Raw genomic sequence first — 19,768 nt, 5'->3', positions numbered from 1 at the left:
AACTGCACTTAAAATGTGACTAACAATATTAATAATATTAATCCAGTAACATTGCATATATGTGAATATAATAATAAATAATTTATAGTGTATTTCAAAGCAAAATGACTAATCTAATAAGAAACAGTTGACAAATCAATAGTGGCTCAAAGCTGTTAGAGACAGTCCAAAGCATCATCGTTGTGCATCTCATCACTTTTCACCTCCTGCCTGCTTGAAAGAAAAAATAATCTGACATCTGCTTTTCACCTCAACAGTCATTTTTTCACTGGTGTCCAATGATGTCAAGTGGACACCTCCCAGTAAAAACTGAGCTCAGACATGCTAGCATCTGCCCCCTCGCTGCTTCTGCACCTCTGCACTGTGCGGCCAGAAAAAGCTTGAAATAATAATCCTGCCCAGAAATTTAGAGCCGCTCATGTATTGCACAGCCTTGAGGTCTCAGAAAATACACAGTCTCTGCAGCGGCGAGACAATAAGCAGTAGATTTGTGTGCTCATACACTTGGTTGCCCAACCTGGATCCAAGCGGGATAAAGGGGGGGGATCTTTGAACATTGAAGTAAAAAATGCCTTCAAAATATGTTACATGCTGCTACAATGCAACTTGTGACAGCAGTCAGAATATTGATGCTTTTATGGAGACAGACTGTGGAGGGTTGCTGATCTGAACAACCGAGCCCACTGTTGAGTGGTTATACACATTATTGACATGAGGTGAGATCAACAGGCTTTTCTGACACTAATCAATCTGAAAACTCTGTAACTTTAATGTTGTTATTGTTGTAATGCTGCATCAGTGAGTCTCTATGAACCACTGATATCCAACAACTGCATGTTGCATGGAGTCATGCTGAGGCCAATGTGTTAGAGAAAAGCTCCCTCTAGTGTAGTAAGAAGTATAACTCCACACAGCAGACACTTTCAATATTTTTAATCTGATTTTTCATTTTGTACTTGCATGGGTAAACCAACAAAGTATATACACATTTGTCTTTTTAGAGAAAAAAAAAACATTAAAAGTGCATATATGATAACAAAAGAGAAATAAATTAACATAGAAGACTCCGACACAGTCTAAGGAACTTGGAACTAAGAAAATAAAAATAAAAAACAGGCAAATGTTGGAACAGAGGCCCAAATGTAAAATAATGTAAGAATCTTAAAAAAAAATAGGCCAGTTCAGACAATGCAAATGTCAATAATAACCTCATGAACCCGGTACAACAAGGACTATAGTGAAGAAAACAATTCACAATAAATGCAACATACTGTATTTTACAAAATGCTTTAAGACTGATACATAAAAAAAAGCATAAGTCAAAGACAAAAATGTCAAAGTAGAGACGTGCTATGGATTTAGCACAATAGTGTTCTTTATGTTAGCCTAAAATATAATAATAAAATGAGACTCATGACATTCATTCATTACACAGCTCTTAAGTTTCTGTATCATCCAGATACAAACTAACAATTTGTTTTGCTTAAGGCTTCTGAAAAGTTTCAGTATCATGTTTGTAGTGTTTACATCTTACAAATGTGCTCAAAAGACTCATTTATCTGCCTTAAAATAAAACTATTTCACCCCGAAACTCAAACAATGGAAGTATTTTGAGTCTTTAAATATTAAAGGACACCACTGTATTGCTGTGGTACGACAATATCTGAAGAATCTGAAGTCAAATGTAGGAGTGTGGTATTTCAGGTTCAGTGGTTATTGCAACTTTGATTCAGTGGTAAAATACTTACTCAAACATGTTGAATATAAAATCATTAATTACTGCTCTCACCTTGAAAAAGAGTTACTTCTTGTGACTCTGTTAACAACAAGAAGTAAACAAAAACAACTGTGTCTCAACAATAACGCAATGCAGGATTCTCTAATCTTAATTAAGTTCTGCAGCCTGTATGCATTTTAGCAACTAGAGTGATTAATGTTTTACCCCCACTTTACCAGATATCAGGAAGAAAAAAAAAAAAAAGAGAAGTGCTGCTTTAAAGTTGCTGTTTGTTTGCTGATAAACCGCTTTGCATAAAAAATAATAAAAATCACATCATGATTAAAACGATTGATGTGGCATAAATACTACAAAAAGTATTAACTGAGCATTTATATTTGCATGTCATTGTTCATTACATATTGTAATATAAAACTATAAATTTAATATCTTTCTTTATTGCATTTAGCTATGTCTATCTATATATATTTATTTATTTATTTGAGTTGCCTTTATATTAGAGACTGACCACATCTTTGATGCAGCTGAGAACATTTTAACAGGGGTTCACAAACCGTTATCACCGAAGTGAATTAATGGAAGGCCTTTTCACAATGCATACATACGTACTTACATACATACATGAGGCTATTTAGTAACCACATAGAGATTATCGTATCCATAGTGTTGTCTCTGCTGGTGTACAACAGTAAATATTAAACATCTTGTCAAAAACAAAAAGACATTAACCTACCGGTTTGGTAGGAGCACCCAGAGAGCACAGATCAGCAGAAATAAAAAAAAAAAAATTAAATAATGAGGAAAAAAAATACAAAATAGAAACATTAAATGGTAGAATGCTAAAAGCAATTATGGCATTAAATAAATTTTCATATAGGCAAGATTTTCATGTTTAATCCTTTTACCTGAAAGATGAAATACTCTGTAAATTTACAATTTCTAAATATTGGAATGATGTGCAAATGAAGCGATGGAATATACCAGCCATGCTCTGCTTTCTACTGTACACAGCTGCAGACTCTTGCATAGTTAATGAAATACATGCATTAGCGTTTTCATGCAATACTGCATTCCTTAATCATTTTTAATTCTGTACATTGACTGTACATTAACAAATAAAAAAAAAACTAAGAAAAAACAGAATAACTGCAGTGACGAAAGAGATGTAAAAAGGTTTTCTGATTCATTTTACATGGATTTTTTTTTGACATCTTCTTTCAGCAAGTATGTTTTTGGATTAATTGGGAAGAAAACTTACTTACTACAATACTTGAGCTCTCATAAGTCAGCCATGTTGCACTTTTTGGTCATTCAAACCTCAGTTTCGTTAGTCTAACTGATGAACATCAAACAATGAGATGATTATTGGATTATTGTTCTACCACTAGTATGTTGGTCAAGGCAAAATAAAAATCCTAAATCCTTTTTTTTTTTGGAAGCTACTGATTAAAACGTTTCATGTTTGACAAAAGGTTCCTGTAAAAACCACAGACATTCAGCTCTGCAATACACTACATTTAAAGAGTTTAGGCTGTACAACACCACTAAGTTGCTACTGAATGAGCTGAGGGTCTCAACCACCATGGCTCATCTAATCCTACACGCTGTAAAAACAAAAGTGATGGCTATAATCAAAATTGTTAAGGATGCTGCAGCTTTCAGATTTTAATTCTGTAGAGACAAAAAGTCTCAAAAGGTTGGTTGGATACAATTTGATCTCAAATTATGACCACTATTTATATAAGCAATATGTAATATTGTATTTGACTGATCCTTGTTTACAATGCCCCAAAAAACAAAAGTGAAGGGGCATCATCACATTCTAATGCACTGGGTTTTGGCTACATGAATGGATTAAAAATCCACCAATAAACTGCAAATCTAGCAAGTGAAATGAAACAATCCAGCACTAAAATGCACACAAGCCACAACAATAATTACATTGACTTTAAAACAGGCAAACGAGACGGTGAAAGCCAAAATGACATAAAATTGTCCTGCTTTGACCCAAAGTGCCACGCACAGGTTCCTGATAGATCACAAGTTTAAGTAGAAAAGAGCAGCTACAGGAAAACCACCTTATTCAAACAAGAAGTATGTTATTTCTATGGTCTGTTAAGGTTTGAGCACACTACACATTTCTAATGGTAGTCCCACAAAAGTTTAGAGAGACTGGTTGCCAGTGAAGTGATGAGCTCACAGGTCTACAGCAGATAACCTTTCCACAACTCTATATTATCACCTAGGATCAGCAACCTATGTTAAGTCGGTGCAGAACACAGTAATAAAAAAAGTCCTGAGGATACACAGTGGACTTTAATGTCGATCTTGTTCATCACTTAACAGGTAAACTTTTTTTTCTCTCTAAATGTCAAGTTTGATGCTCTGGCTTCAAATACATCTTTTTTTTTTTTTTTGCTGTGTCTATTAATATTCTCAACAGATGGATGCAACATCTAAATAAAACATGGTTGGGTAGAATTTGGGTTTAAAGTGTCATCCTGTGGCAATCTAACCTGCCAACAGCGCACTGGTGAAGAGTTTGTTTTGATCAGAAAACTGCAGCATTCACCTTCAAGGCGACATGGCTATGTCGCATATAGCTGAGCCAAATCTGCTCAAACCCCATACAGACCATTTCAATAACATACTTAAATCTTTAACTTGAGTGGTATTTCCTCTGAAAACCATCTGAGAACCAATGTAAACCTGGTAGATGCTACAGAGAAACAGTGGAGAGAAATACTGTAATCTGTAATTCAACGATTATGTTAATGCTCAAAGTAAGAACTGCTCACTAACGGTTGGCTTTTAACGGCATATCCACATTCATTCATTGGAAACATACATTATTGCTGGTATCTAATGTATGAATATTGCAATTACAGGTGGGCTGATTCTATAATGGTAAAGCTGTTCAAATTGAGGCCAATCATGCATCATGACAGCTGAAGTGACATTAACCCGCCTCCGCTTCTATCATTATGCTGCAAAACTGGTAATGCCATGCAGTGCCTGATAGGTGAGAAAATTCTGCCTGCATTTCCAAAGTTGGATAACTGCTCAGAGACAGAATAAATGTCATTCTATGATGAATTAAATGGCTCAATATCAATATTCTGTTTCAGCCTGATGAAGAAAAAAATGGCAAAGTATTGTCCTCTCCATTGAGGTACCACAGGTTATGCCAACAGGTTTCCAGGTCACTGAAGTCTGTGTAGTCACAGTTCTGAACATCAGCATTTGAAAATATGTTCATTTAAGAAACATCAGTGCCAGAGGAGCAGTGGTCTGTTACAGCACCAGGTGTAGTGAAGGGGTGAATTTTTTTATTTTTTTTAAATGACCCCTGAAACGTTGAGATGAATGTACCCTTTTACCATTTCAAGTCTAAGGCCTGTTGACACTACTTTACGATATGTCTCGAAGTCATGTACAGCATATTAAAAATGAGATAATTATATTGTTAACTTAGAGAGAGAGAGAGAGAGAGTGTGAGTGCGAGTCTGTGTGTGTGTGTGTGTGTGTGTGTGTGTGTGTGTGTGTATGTGTGTGTGTATGACTGGGTAAAAGAAAACTACTTTATCTATACAAAGTGCAAACAACACAACATTCCTACTCAGTGATGCATACAGTAGTAGACTACTATGTTGCCAAAGGCAATTATTTGTTTCCATGTACAGCATTGAAAGGCGCTTAAGATAATTTTCATCTTGCTCATGGAAAGGGGACAAAAAGGGTTATATACTATATGTCGATATCTGTACAGACACATCTATATATATTTATATACTTTGAATTTAAAGGGTTTCATTCCAAAACACCATCTCTTTGAGGAAAAAATGTCAGCTTCAATAAGAACTTTAATAAAATACATTTCTATCGAAAAGGTACTAGTATTAAACAAAAATAAAGTTTTGTCTCAGTTTCCGTACCGATCCTGATTCTTTCTCATCTCAGATTCTTTTCTGTTTTGGTCCAGGGCCTGCTATTACCTCTGCGTTTCACAACTATTCTTTTCATGTTTACAATAAAGACTATTTTGACCACTGCTGCTGTTAGTTCCCAGATACTCTCAAGAAAGAATGTGACATTAATTATGAGTATATAAAGTCTACTAAAGTCTTTCTCCATAGCCAAAGACAAAAAACACTCATACTATCCCTATTAACCAATGGCATGAGGTGTGTGGAGAAAGTGTGTGCGTGCGTGTGTGAAAAAACAATGGTCACTTTGATCGGCTTAAATCAATCACTGAAAACCACTATGAATGTTTAGCCACAGCTATTTCGGAATGAAACTCTTTCGTATGTGTGCATGTGTGTGTGTGTGTGTGTGTGAGCAAATCAACTGTTTCAGTATTTGTCCAGAGACAATCATTAATGTTATGGTTCTGTTCTCACTGTTGTTGGGTTTCAAATGCATATAGAACAGCAGTGAGGCCTAAGCATCGACAATCAGCCTATCTTCATCTCAGATCTGAAAAATTTGAATCTATATTAGTTTAAAAATGTTACTCTTCCAGGCAAACTATGCATTGTTGATGCATACAAGGTGGAAATGTTTCTTATCCCCTTCATTTTTTAATGTATAAGCTGCTGCATTTTAAATGAGGGGTTTTTAGCTAGATATTTTTCAAAGATATAACAAGCCTCTTGTGTCTGAAGGAAAGATAATTGGATCTCAAGATTCCAGTAGGGAATTCTGTCAGCTGTCATACAGGCCTCGAGTACGCACAATCAAACAGGCTGTGCTGTACAGCTGAATGCATATGGCATGCTTATGTACCGTCCATACCAGGCACGTGTTTGGCACCCAAATATGCAAATGGAGTACAGTACTTTACTTTTTATCCAGTACGGATAAAAAAAATAAATAAATAAAATCTTAGAGCTGGCTGCCAATATTCAAAAACCCAAAGCCACATACTTCTAATGCAAGTGTACAAAACCATAACACCAAAAAATGTGTCTCTTTACAAACACATATGGGGCTCACTGAAACTTAGGCACAAAGAAAATAGCTGCAATATGTAAGTTCAATATAACTACTATTGATATATCATTGAGGCCTCTGTGTTGTACGTGCAGGAGATTGCATGCTTGACGACAGTTTTCGGGAAGATGCCATCCTTTCAAGTGGCTTCTTCCCGTTTGCGGGAGACTTGTGACTTACTTCAGAAGTGGAAGACTTGGACTTGCCTACGTTCAACAGAGTGCGACTGAGAGAGCTGGGGGGCTTGGAAGACTCCTTTGTCTCAGACTTTGTCTCACCTCCATGAGTCTCTATAGATGTCTGTGAGGACACGGCGTCACCAGCGATCTCCTTGGCTTGTCCATTTTGCTTGCACGTCCTCTCTGAGGCCTTTTTGGCAAGCATGGTGCTTTTCCCTAAATCAGCCGACCGGCGGCTTTCCCTTTGTCGAAGAGCACTCTTGAAGAAAGACAACCCTTTTTCCTCAGATTTGCTGCTGCGCTGCAGGTCTCTGGTGGTTACACTTGGTGAGCGCAGGCTAGTGACAGAAGAGCTGCTGATGGAGCTCCTCACAGATCTCTTTTCAAGCCTGTTTGTTTCCCCACTCTTTGAGAGTGAAGCGCGACCTACCAAGCTGCCTCGGAGATTGTCGACCAGAGGGCTAGTGTGCATAGAATCTCTGCTGTAGCTCCTTTCGACCAGACGTTTGCGAGTACTCGTGGCGCCTTTCTCTGTGACACTGGAACTTTTCTTTGAAGTTGGTGAGGGAGACGCTGAGGACTGAGGTGTGGAGCGGACACAAGGCTTGTGTTGTGGCGTCGCCTCTAGAGGCTGAGTTGCTTCCTTTGTTTTGGAGGGAGTCCCACTTGGTGTTGAGGTGCTTTTCTTGGCATTTACACTCTTTTCTTTAGTATTGCTCACCTTCTTGCCTTTCACAGGTGTACCGGAAGACGTCTCAGACGCTGAAGTCTTATAGGTTGCGCACAAACGTTTTTTGGAAGTTTTCTCTTGTTCCACTTTGCTGGAGCCCTTTGTGGAGCCTGTGCTTTCTGCCTTTGAGCCAAATCCTCCAATGCTGCTCTTACGTTTCTGCTCTTTAGAGGGAGTTGCTTGGGCAGGTAGTATGTTTTGGTCTATAGCTGTAATCTGGTTGTTGTTTTCAGTTGGCTCGTTTTTGGCGCTCTTCTTTTCCACTGGAGTGGGAGCCCTGCAGTACATCATGTCTAGGAACCTTTTATTGTTGTCATGGTCACTGTAGCTGCTCTCCATCATAGACGAGGGAGTCCTGCTGCCAAAGTAGCGTTCATGTCTACTGTAGCTGCCAAAACAGGACGTGGAAACCTTGTCATCGCAGGCTTCTCCTATCCTCTCTAGAGGAGGGGAACATCGAGAGTCGAGGGAGAAACGCGAGGGTGAGTTGGACCTCATATGCAGCTTCGCAGAGAGAGACCACGACGGCTTCATCCCACTGTCGCTGAACGCTAAAGGACTAGCGATGGACGACCTGGAGGACAAGCTCTGACGCTGAATGCTCCTCACAAAAGGGCGGACGGAGAATCCTCCTAAAAAAATAAAAAAAATAATGGCTTATATTGCAAAATGCATTACATAATTTGGATGCATTATCCATATTGAGATCTGTGAAAGCCACAGTTAAACACCAGTTTGCCTTTCCAGCATTTTTGGGACTATGCTAACTCTGTATTCTGGAGGGTTACATAATACCTATATTTATATTAACCACAAATAGCAGCCCGGGCCAACATCTGCCTCAATTTGGATTCACTTGGAATTTAAGGTTTCCCACTCTGCTGAGCATGTTTTCTTATTCGTCCCACTCAGATGTGACATATGTCCCGTCACTTTCTGCCACGTCCTAGCAATTCTGATTCTGCTTTGATCTCTTTCAAATTTGTGAAGGGTGGGGGCTTCCTGATTTGAAAACGACTCTGTGAAACCTTAATGGCATCTTTCGATTCCAAAAGAAATATTGTTAGTGGAAGGACTCTTGGTACAAAGGTTTGTGTTGCTCATTTTACTGTGGAATACACTGAGCAACAAAGTAGGCAAGCCAGTATCAGTGAGGCTGTTTCATCGTGTCATTTAGGTCTAAAACTGCTGGTCTGCAATACGTAAACTGTTATTTTTACTGGTTTTGGTCTCCTGAATTTAAAAAAAAAGTCTGACATGGTGTTGCATCTGAAAAGCTCAAGATCAAAAGCTTTGAACTGTAAACTTCAAAATCTGAGTCGGATGACAGCAGGAGTTCATGTGCATGTGATGTAAATATACATGAAGCACCGAAACACAAAAAACTACAATCTGACACATGTCAAAATCATTTAAAACCAAAACAAATATCAGCATCTTTCTCACCGTCATCCTCACTGCGTTCGACTGGAAACTCTACTGACTCAGCCAGTGAAGCCAGAGAGGTGCGTCTGGATGAGGCTCCGGAGGCTAAGCTAGCAGGCCTGCTACCTGGTAACCTGTTGATCCAGTGGTCGCACAGGGATGAACTGGTTGAACCTGTGTAAAAGTCAATAAAAACTGTAGTTTCTTTTAAAGGTTTAGAGACATAGTGAGGCATACTATCTTGTTTATTTTCTTCAAATAACATGACAAATTCCTTAAAAGGTCTGCGGACCTGTGTGGTAGGTGCATGCACATTAAAATCTGAATTGCTAAGAAGCAGAATAAGAATTACTTTAAGATGTTTGTTTTACAAGCAGTCCTGATCCCTTGCTTCAAAGCATGTCAGTTAATGACTAAAGACACCTCCACATTATAATACATTACAATGTTAGTTTCTCTCCAGTGTTCAACGTGGTATATCTTTGTGGGTATGTTCATGCAAATACTGCAGTTAAATTACAATTCACATCACAATATGAGTGGAAATACGGCAGATATAGACAGACAGTAGGAAAGAAAAACTGACCAGCAACAGAGCTATTGGCCGACCAGGAGGGAATAGCGGTCCTCCTCTGGTAGAAGAGTATATAGGCCGTCTGCTGACACACGTCATCGTCAGCTATTGGTGAAACCTCACTGTCATCAAAGCAGTACCACTGACCATCAATGGAGTTCTTGCAGTAGGCTATAAGCACAAAGCAAAAAGAAAGCATTGGGTTAGAAATGGATGATGAATTCAAGATTTTCTGATTAATTTTTGTATATAAACTTTCAAAGGGCATCAATTCGTTGTATTACCAGTGTAGTGGCCTCCGTGCATATTCCCGTGGTGGTTGCACACAGCGTACAGGTCGTACAGGTAGTCATCAGGGTTTCTTCCCAGACCATAGGGTCTTCTCCATGGCGACCAATGGGAAGGTAAACTCCAGCTGCTCTGACTCCTCTTAACCACATGAGGTGCCATGTCCATGCCCATCAATGGGAACCTCACCATGTTCTGCATCTTGACCCTCCGGTCCCCCTCCTGAAAGAAGAACACAAGACACAGAAACAGATCAACAATTTCCCCATTTACCAGATACTTGCAGTACATGGCATATTATTTACAAAAAAGTAAAGAGGTTTGATACCCAGTCCTAACCTCAAGTGCCCATCCCTAACAACAGGATGCTCTTCATAATCAGAGAGTGCATTTGGGTTCAAATTCCCATTTAAACAGTGTCCAGATGAGCTGAAGTACCTGTCTGAACCTCTTGAGATGCAGTATGAGCACATCCGGCAGTGTCCACAGGCTGAGCTTAATGCGACCCTGCTGCAGCTGCTTGCAGTGGGGACAGCGCCAGGCATCGTCTGGGGCCAGCTGAAACACACACAGCCCAAGCAGCAGCCATCAAGAACGAGCTCTAACCACACTGCTTATAAAACAGGCCTCACACAGGATGAGGCCCTAAGTTTTCCTCTCACTCCTCTCTATTCTCCTCCGGAACATTCGCAGGCGGGTTAAACCACAATGTATACGTAATTCTGTGCTCAGAATTTCTAGTTTGTTCCAAACATAGCATTAGGAGTCAAACACACAGTAAAACCACAGCCAGTGAAAGGCTTTTTGAACATTAGCAGAAGAATAATAAACATGCAGGGAGGAGGCTTCACTTCAAAATATACTCATGTACTAAGGCGAATCTAAGATTTATTTTCTAATGTCAAACTACTGACCCTGCAGTAATCGACTGTGCGTACACCCGCTATAGGTCTGGTCAAAATGTTACCTGCTCCTCCTTTGTGTAGAGCTGAAAGCACTGTGCAAGCGTGCAGGCCTGCGGCTGATGATGATGTTCTCTGTGCAGATACACGCTCTCAGCATCAGGAATGTACTCCTCCTCTGTGTGCCCAAACAGACTGTGGGAACATGAAGCAAAAGTCACGCATTCATTCAACTGCTTAGTAACAAGAAGATCAGAGCATCAGAGCATCTGCCTTTTGGTCAAACTGTTTCCTATATCAAAGTATTTAATAAACTAAGATGATTTTGCAAAACACTGAAGTAAAAAAAACTGTCATCGACCCATGATTTCTAATGGAGATGTGACTTCCATTTCACTTGCAAAGGCGTATATGTGCGGTAACCACACAACACAGTAATCGGCTTAAGTGAGGAAATAAGAGCAGACATGTCATTGATTGTGCAGGTGGAACTACAGACTCTGCTGTTCACTTGTGTTAGAACAACAACTGTTTCAAATTAAGGCACATTTAGTTTCAAAAAGTTTATTTTTCAAAAAGGAAATGGTGTGAGGGATGGGAGTTAGGGAGAAATAGTGGGAGGGACCTACATCCAAATGCTCAAAAGAGCCTTGTCGAGTTTGACGTGTTGCTGAACTTGACAGTCTTTTCAGTAATCCTGCACATCGCAACAAATGTCACCATCAATTTTACTGAAGTGTTGCCACACCTTCAACTGTAAGACTGTGTCCTCAACTGACGAAGGTGCAGTCATGCGTGGGCAAGCTTGTGCCAAGTTGTCACGTTCTAAGCCAATGAGCAGTCACATGAAGTTGAGAATTGAGTATTTGATGACATGAATGACCAATTAAGCATCAACATTTGCAGCACATTGCAAAACATTTTTGGCTGTCAGGTGGGGCTGACATTTGTTCAGTACATCATACTGTTGATTATTTTGTCTCACACATAACATGTGAGGTTATGGTATATTCTTTCATAATGCTAAGTATTCAACATTAAAGCTGGGTCCATTCATTTTAATTGTGCTTTCGATGTAATTGCTTAACAAAGCCGAGCTTGTTAGCTTACCTGCTAATGAATGGCCTTCAATAAAAATCACAGTAAATTGCACATTCAATGTCATGTCTACAAGGCAAGTTATTAAAATGGGTGGTTTAACCTGTTCTTCCAAAGGAACACCACGGTTTAATCATGTCATTTGGTGTATGCAGCATGTCTCCCAAATTTACTGTTCTGCTACAGTCCAGATTTTTGAAATGCAATATATTGTTCTCAGTGAAGATTAGAGAAAACAAATGTCAACATTTTGCTTCAAATCTTTCTGTGCAGAACAAACATACTGTAGATAAAAGAAAACAGACCACAGAAGTCCAGCAAATATTTATCTTTTGCACTCACTAGTCCTTGGTCTCTTTGTCCCACTCTACCACTATCTTCACATGTGGTGGTCCACCTTGTCCACAGGACTTGTATGCTCTGTGATGGAAACAAATGAAGTATTTTAGGCAGGTGTCACTTATAATTGAATTTCTATACCCCCATCGCTACATGCAATCAGTCAGTCACTGTGAGGGAATGAATTTAGAGGATGGGTTAATCCAATGTGACCATAAAAATGAAATAATCTCCTCTAAAAACAGACAGACAAACAGATATCCCATTAAAAGTTTATAAACATGTCTGCTGTAATAGCCTTTGTGTTTATAGGACTGTGTTCATAACAGAAAACAACATATCCAGTGACATTTTAGTTGTTATGAAAGCACCTATTTATCAGTCACAATAATGAACAAAACAACTCTGATTTCACCTCGATTCATACACTTTTATGGACCGGCAATGTTGTGACTTGTTTTATTATGTAGGTTATAAGTCAAACATGCTAAACTGGCATTTTAACAAACAGTCAAAATCCTGTCAGGGCATGTCATCTAACCAGGTCTGTGAGACAAACTGACACCAATGGCATATGTGTGAAAAGAGAAGCTTAAAGGCCTGGAAGGATATCATTTTGACCTCACCCCATTAGCAAATGTCATGCCTGTCTTTACCTTTGTTTTGCAAATGTACACACAGTGTTTACATTTGAATTCCACCTGCTTCATTTTCACATTTCACTGACATTAATGCTGAGAGAAAACACACAGGTATGAAAACAGTTTGGCATAGGTAAGTCACCGTTTTAAAAATGTGATGTATAGTTTGCTAAAATTACTGCGCTACTCTACTACAAACGATATGATTTCACACATTGTGCAAGGCCTGCTTTTCTTTGGCTGCATCCCACTGGATGAAATGACTTGTTGGCTCTGACGGGACTTGCTCTGCAGGAAGCAATAAAGATCAAGATGGAAACTAAAAGGGTGTGTATATTTGACTCGCAATAAACAAATCATATTGACTGTTTTCGCAGTCAGTGAAAAGCATAGTGTAAATAGCCAGAGATTTAGGAAAGTAGATACTCTATGCACATACACATACGATACATGTTATACAAAATATCAGAACTGACCTTTCCACAGTTGGGTGACACAGTGGTCGTTCATCTTGGGGAAGGAGGTATGTTATACCAACAACGCCAACCACCCGAAGACTGAAAGGTCCCACCTACACATAAAGATGCCACTTTTAATACTTCTCTGAGACCAGCACATCAAGCCAGATGGTTAGTTATCAGAAAAATAACAACAATTTCACTGATTTCCCTCCTTTGAAGGCTCATATCTAAAATAAAAATGTTATTATATGTCTGTTTGTATAATTTTTAACCTACCTTAACATGTGCAGCATCCAAACTATTCACTATATATTCATTATAGAGAACAGGCCGACTGCTTGTGTGTCCTCCTACCTGAATGTAGACCCCGGGTCTCAAAAGATGACGCATTTTCTCCAGGATCTCTTTTTGTAGAGCATCCCAGGTCACAGTGCGCTCCATGTACAGTACAAAAGGCAGGCCGAACCTAAAAAAAACATAAAGAAGTTTTATTAGCGGTCATTAGTTTCTCTGGTTGGCTTCATAACTACGCCCATTAACCCATTCCCATTTTGGTGAACTATCAATTGTGTTGCAATGATAAGAAAGAAAGTATTCTGATTGTAGTACCTCTTTCCTTGGTGGCCAGTACAAGCTCTGTTACACACCAAAAGGATAATTTTTTCCGGACCCAGGTTTTTATTGGGCGATGCAGTTACAGGAGTCATGGCCCCCTGCATGAACGAAGGAGTCCTACCGATTTCTGTCCCGTACTTTAAGTTGTTATGATTCAGATTTGCAAGAAGACTTCCTGTGATAAGACAGAAAAGACAAGTCTATATAAATTGTGATCTCTTCATTTAATTTGAAAAAGAAGAATATCTGCAAAATATAAAGAAAGTGTTACCTCTTTTTGTGCGTATGTTTTCCAGTTTGAAGGTCTCTGGTGTCTCGAAGGCAAAGATGGAGTCGCTCTCTTGAATGATGTCGAGATCATCGTCATCATCACAAAATGAACGATGAAAACCATCATAGTACATTTCAGTCAAAACAAACTGAAAGAAGAAAAAAAAATAAAGAGTAAATTTAAGCATATGAATCACTCAAGTGTTTTCACATTGTTTTCATAAATAAACAGTCATCTCAATATCAGTCCTTACCCCCCACCTCTGTCATTTACATTTACTCTCAAGGCATTTTCACCCTGCCATTTTTCATCAATGTTAACACTCCGTTGTTGCCGCCGTAAGAAATAATGTGTTTATAAACCTGTTACTCTGTCAACTGCATATTGAGCGCACTCTATAAAAAAAAACTGGTTTTATAAGAAACTACTGCTTAAAGGCACACCCTGCTTTAGGAACACTGAGCTAACACTGTGTGACAGTAATATAGTCTCACTGTGGCAGACCCTGAGCTGATAAGTGACAGGAATAGCACCTGGTCCATTGGGATCTTGGTCTCACGTGACACAGCATCTCTGAGGCGATAGACAGTGCTGTTGAGAGGAACAGCAACTCCAATCCTCATACAGTGAGAGTACTTGCCCTGGTACACCACTGTCACATACAGGGGCCTGGCGAAAAGAAGGGAACATAATTTAAAAATCCTCCAGTACTGTCACAGTTTACTAAGCAAGCATGGTTATATTTTATTATACTGTGACCGTGAGAACACCCCGACATATGCTCCACAACACAAAGAACAAGATTTTGTAGTATTTCCTTCCTCTTTATTTCCTGCACTGCAGAAACGCCTAAAATGAACACACTATTGTTTTGTTTTTAAACTCTAAAGTGTAAGCTCCTCCCATGCCTCCTTGCTGCTTCTCCTGCACCCACCCCTCCCCCCACCCCACCTCCAACACCCCACCCACCCCACCTCCAACACCCCTGCTAAACCAGGTTACATTCCTCCCTCTGTGACCACACAAACTGGTATTTGCTTCAGGTCCTTGTGAACTTGTCAGCACTCATATGCACACACACACAAATCAGTGAAAGGTGTCACCTCTTTGAAGAACTTCTATACACTGCGTATGCTTAGATAGAGGTAGAACAAACATACTGCACTTTTTTTTTATGTGAAAGTCATAGCACAGCTCAGGTGTGCACTCACCGCGTGTGTGGTAGTGGAATGGGTAAGGAGATGCAGAGGAAGGGATCAAACGTATTGCTCTGCTTTTGGCAATGTGGGCAGGTGAGAGAAGACCTGTTTGGAAAAATGAAATCTCTTAATATAGCAGAGAGGTAACATGGACATAACAGAACTTCTACTGGACAAAAAGCCTACCTGTACTGGGCCTGAAACAGCTCTTGTACGAATGACCCAGCGGAGAGTGGGGGAGAAGGCCCTTCTAGGCTTTGGTCATCTTCTTCGATGGGGGGCTGGACAAACGCAAACAGGTTTTATGAGTCAGATTTGTAATTCATAAATAACACCTGGTTCATAAGCTAGTGGGAAAGCCAGACAGCCTTTACATGCTGTGTTGTTATTGACGAGTCCCATGAAATCAAGAGGAAACAAGACAGGGCAAGCCTAGTTCAACTGAACTGTGAAAGCAGCTCACTTGTAAGATATTTATTTAAACACCTGTGAAATATAATGCAACGTAACAAAATAACCATACTAAAAAACATGGAATAACTATTTTCAGTTTTCCAGACGCGAAGGACAAAATAGCTAAGCAATGAACAAACACTCTTCCAAGCTCACCTTTATAGGAGGCCTGCTGTTGGGGTTGACTGTGTTGAGGTCCTCGTGGACTCTGTCCAGCAGCCACAGCAGAAACTCTTGAGCATCGTGCTGAGCGTTCCCTTTAAACTGCGTGGCATTTTTTGACACAGCATTCTGCAAACAAACGGCGTGACCCACAGGTTACAATGCATGCTAGGTCACAATCTCTACTTTACTACTTATTCATCAATGACCTTAAATTGAGTTGGTCATGAGGTTTCATTAGCAGCAGATCCTAAACATTGTATTTTCAACATGCAATGACAAAGGCGTTTCTCCACAGACAGTGCACCAGTGGGAAGAGCACTAATGAATTAACTTGCAACACAATGTCTTATGCATTTTTACATTCACACTTTATGTTTCTCATATAAAGAACCCACAACAACATTAGACAAACGTTTAAGGATTTTACACATCCTGTATATAAAGTGTTTACAATGATGATTTAACTTTTCTTCAGGACTCCTTCACAACTGACACTTACACCTGTGGGACTTGTCATATTACTGAGGGATTTTTTGTAATATTTACAGGCCTGCTATAATGTTGTAATTTGATTCCCTGATTAGTTCTCTGATTGTTTGCAAAAACACAACTGCAGTCACCATTAATGTCCACTTGTGACAGTACCTTGCCTCGTGTAATTACGGGTGTCACTCTTACCTTGAAGTCTCTGCTATGCTGGGGGGTGTATTCAAACGTCCATAAAGCCCGCACAAGTCCTGACAGTTGCTCCGTAACTTCTCCTTTGGCCAGAGGGCCTTTCTTCTGCAGAAGTACGCCATTTGTCTTCGGTTTGTCCTCATCCAGCTCCTCGTCTTTATAGTGCTCCAGAACGAGGTACTCAGCAAAGAGTTCAGTGTTGCTGAGGCACTGCAGAATTGCATTCATGAAGCAGGTATTCCCGTGGTTTTTGAGACCCGACACTCCAGGAACTCTCTCTCCAGACAGGAAACCCCCCATGTCCCCATCATCCATGGGTACATCTTTACTTCCAGATTTAAAAGTAGAGAATCCTCCATCATCTTTATCATCTTCTGTTTGTACTTCAGATCCAAAGTGTGATAAGGCTGTCAGTGTCCTCAGGACTCTGCTCATGAAACTGCCCACGGAGCGCACGGAGCCGCGCCTGAACAGCTTCTTGCTGAAGCTCGACTTCTTGTCCTTGGTTGCGGCTTTGCAAGACATGATTTCCCTTTCACAGGCGTACAAGTTAGACAGATGTGTTGTGATGAACTAGAGCCATCTCTGTGGCTGCTATCTGCTGCTCCATCCCAATATATTTAGACAGCATTAACGCCAACGAGTTAACGTTAAAGCTTCATGCTGCTGTCGCTAGTGATGTTTGCATTGTAATTGAGGTCTCTCCTTCTGAAGCATGCAGCGGTTGATGTTTAATTTCACTGTCAAAATAACGTTAGCATACCGTGCACCAGAACCTTACCTAAAATACTGCCATGAGACCAGTTACCGAATGAGTTAAGAAGCGTAACAAAAACATTGCCCAGGTCAGCTGTTTGTGTCTGCAACTTGCTCCACAGTTACCTTGTTTTGCGGTTTGACCTACTGCCAGCAATGAATCAACATCGGTTACGCGGAGAACGAAAACAGCAGTGTTAGCTAATTTAGCTAACGGTAGCGCTAGCTACAATAACAAGAGCCACAGAAGCAGCGACAGTCCCCTGCGGCCAACATGTCCAAATACGACAGAAACCGATAGTCCGCCATGGTATGCAGGTAAAGGAAGTCACAGGAGATAATGTGTACGGAATTCGGTAAACCTCACATTTTTCACATATTTGGAGGCACATTCGGGCAAAGCTACTAAACAGCAAAATCGTTTTACTTCTTCTTCTTCTTCTTCTTCTTCTTCTTCTTCTTCTTGTTTCTGTTGGCACCTAGTCTGCGAGTTTGCAGCTACATCACCGCCACCTACCGGACTGGAGTCACAGCAGCAGCCTGGCTGCAAAATAAGGTTCTGTTTTCTAAACCGGTTTTAACTATCGAGCATATTTTATTGCCACCTAAAAAATCCAATTTCTGATGAAATTACAGTGGGATTGCGGACCTCTGCACAGGGTGAAGCTACACTGCATTCAGAAAGGATTCAGACCCCTTCAATTCGTTCACAGTTTGTTATGTTGTAGCCAGCCTATATTATTGCATTGGCCTGAACCCCCTCAGTGATTGATTGCAGATACAGGATAATGAAGTGGAGCAACCATCACTCACCTCCTCTACATAGACATCATGACATCAAGCTGTATACCAGGAATGAGCGAGACATCGACTCACTGATCCACATCACCAGGATCTAAAGACATCGGAATGTCATTCGGATTAGATAAGTGTGGTCGGATGGTATCAAAGAGAGCAGAGATGATCAGAATAAGGGGGTTGAATTACCAGAAGGCAGCATTGCAGATGTTCAGGGCAGCTACAAATACTTTGGGATTCCACAGGCAAATAGGAACCATGAGAAGGTTGCAAGGAAGTCAGCCCCAGGCAAATACCTACACAGAGTAAGGCAGATCCTGAAAAGTCAGCTGAATGGGAAGAAAGTGGTCAAAGCCATCAACACGTACACCCTGCCAGTCATCAGATACCCTTCTGGTATAATAAGCTGGCCAAACTAGGAGATAGAGGTCACTGATAGCAAGACAAGGAAGCTCCTCACAATGTATGGAGGGTTTCATCCCAAGTCCAGCACCCTGAGACTGTACACCAATCGGAGCGAGGGAGGCCGAGGACTTGTTAGCATCAGAGCCACTGTCCAGGACGAAACAACCAAGATCCAGGAATATATCAGGATGATGCTAAGTGAATACCTCAGGTAGCAGAAACCCAATAATGCAGTGGAGGATGAACCATCATGGAGGGACAATTCCCTACATCGCATGTACCCACCAACAGATAGAAGAAGTGGCTCATATCAAGAAATCCTACCAGTGGCTGGAAAAGGCTGGATTGAAAGACAGCACAGAAGCACTAATCATGGCATTACATGAGCAGGCACTCAGTTCAAGGCTGTACAAGGCTGCAGGCTGTGCAAAGGTGCTCCTGAGACAGTCCAGCACATAATAGCAGGGTGTAAGATGCAGGCAGGAACAGTACGTACATGGGACGCCATAACATAGTGGATGGCATAGTGTACAGGAACATCTGCGCTGAGTATGGGTACAGTACACACAGTATGCTGGAAGTCCCACGGTCGGGTTGAGAATGACAAGGCCAAGATCCTGTGGGACTTCCAGATCCAGACTGACAAACTGGTGAAGGCTAACCAACCGGACATCGTGTTGATCGACAAACAACAGAAGAAGGCAGTGGTGATAGATGTAGCAATCCCGAGCGACGGCAACATCAGGTAGAAGAAACCATAATAACAACCTTTGTAAACCTGTAAAATAAATCTGCATGAGAAATTCAAGTTTGTGCAATTGTGGAAAACACTGTGCTTGTGGCGAAGAGATTTGTATTTGTTAAAGTTAGCACATGTTTTGGTAGAGGTGATAAGGTAAGAATAAAGTGACAGTGTTGTTGCTCTATGTCAGTTCAGTCTTCTGCCTGAGGGAGGCACAAGAGGCATGGGAAAAACGAAGAAGAGACAGAGTTAGAGGATGTGTCCATAGGTACAAAGGGATGTCTAATTATTTGAGAACCTCATTCAACTAATATTA

General features: G+C 40.4%; 1 protein-coding gene across 1 annotated transcript; it reads right to left on the bottom strand.

The window, feature by feature from the left end:
• Positions 1-918: 918 nt before the first annotated feature.
• Positions 919-17,933, bottom strand: usp31 (ubiquitin specific peptidase 31). The gene is made up of 16 exons (XM_056402194.1): positions 16,752-17,933; positions 16,065-16,199; positions 15,642-15,736; positions 15,468-15,560; positions 14,790-14,925; positions 14,257-14,404; positions 13,980-14,160; positions 13,725-13,836; positions 13,386-13,480; positions 12,272-12,349; positions 10,897-11,026; positions 10,368-10,487; positions 9,926-10,151; positions 9,654-9,812; positions 9,089-9,241; positions 919-8,274 (listed from the first exon to the last, which is right to left on the bottom strand). Exons 1-16 carry the CDS (start codon positions 17,274-17,276, stop codon positions 6,800-6,802), a joined length of 3,861 nt encoding a protein of 1,286 aa, XP_056258169.1. The 5' UTR covers positions 17,277-17,933; the 3' UTR covers positions 919-6,799.
• Positions 17,934-19,768: the final 1,835 nt, after the last annotated feature.

Source organism: Seriola aureovittata, chromosome 17, assembly GCF_021018895.1.
Source record: "Seriola aureovittata isolate HTS-2021-v1 ecotype China chromosome 17, ASM2101889v1, whole genome shotgun sequence".
NCBI classification, from domain to species: domain Eukaryota; kingdom Metazoa; phylum Chordata; class Actinopteri; order Carangiformes; family Carangidae; genus Seriola; species Seriola aureovittata.
The sequence above is the reverse complement of the archived record's forward strand: the minus strand, read 5'-3'. Positions and strand labels throughout refer to the sequence as shown.

Bases quoted from the DNA above. Each gene is read 5' to 3' on its own strand.
- usp31 (XM_056402194.1), bottom strand. From the start codon at position 17,276: ATGTCTTGCAAAGCCGCAACCAAGGACAAGAAGTCGAGCTTCAGCAAG. The intron at 13,481-13,724 runs GTAGGAGGACAC...CTTTATGTGTAG, and splicing joins GACCCGGGGTCTACATTCAG to GTGGGACCTTTCAGTCTTCG. The intron at 12,350-13,385 runs GTCAGTTCTGAT...TTTCCATCACAG, and splicing joins TGTCACCCAACTGTGGAAAG to AGCATACAAGTCCTGTGGAC.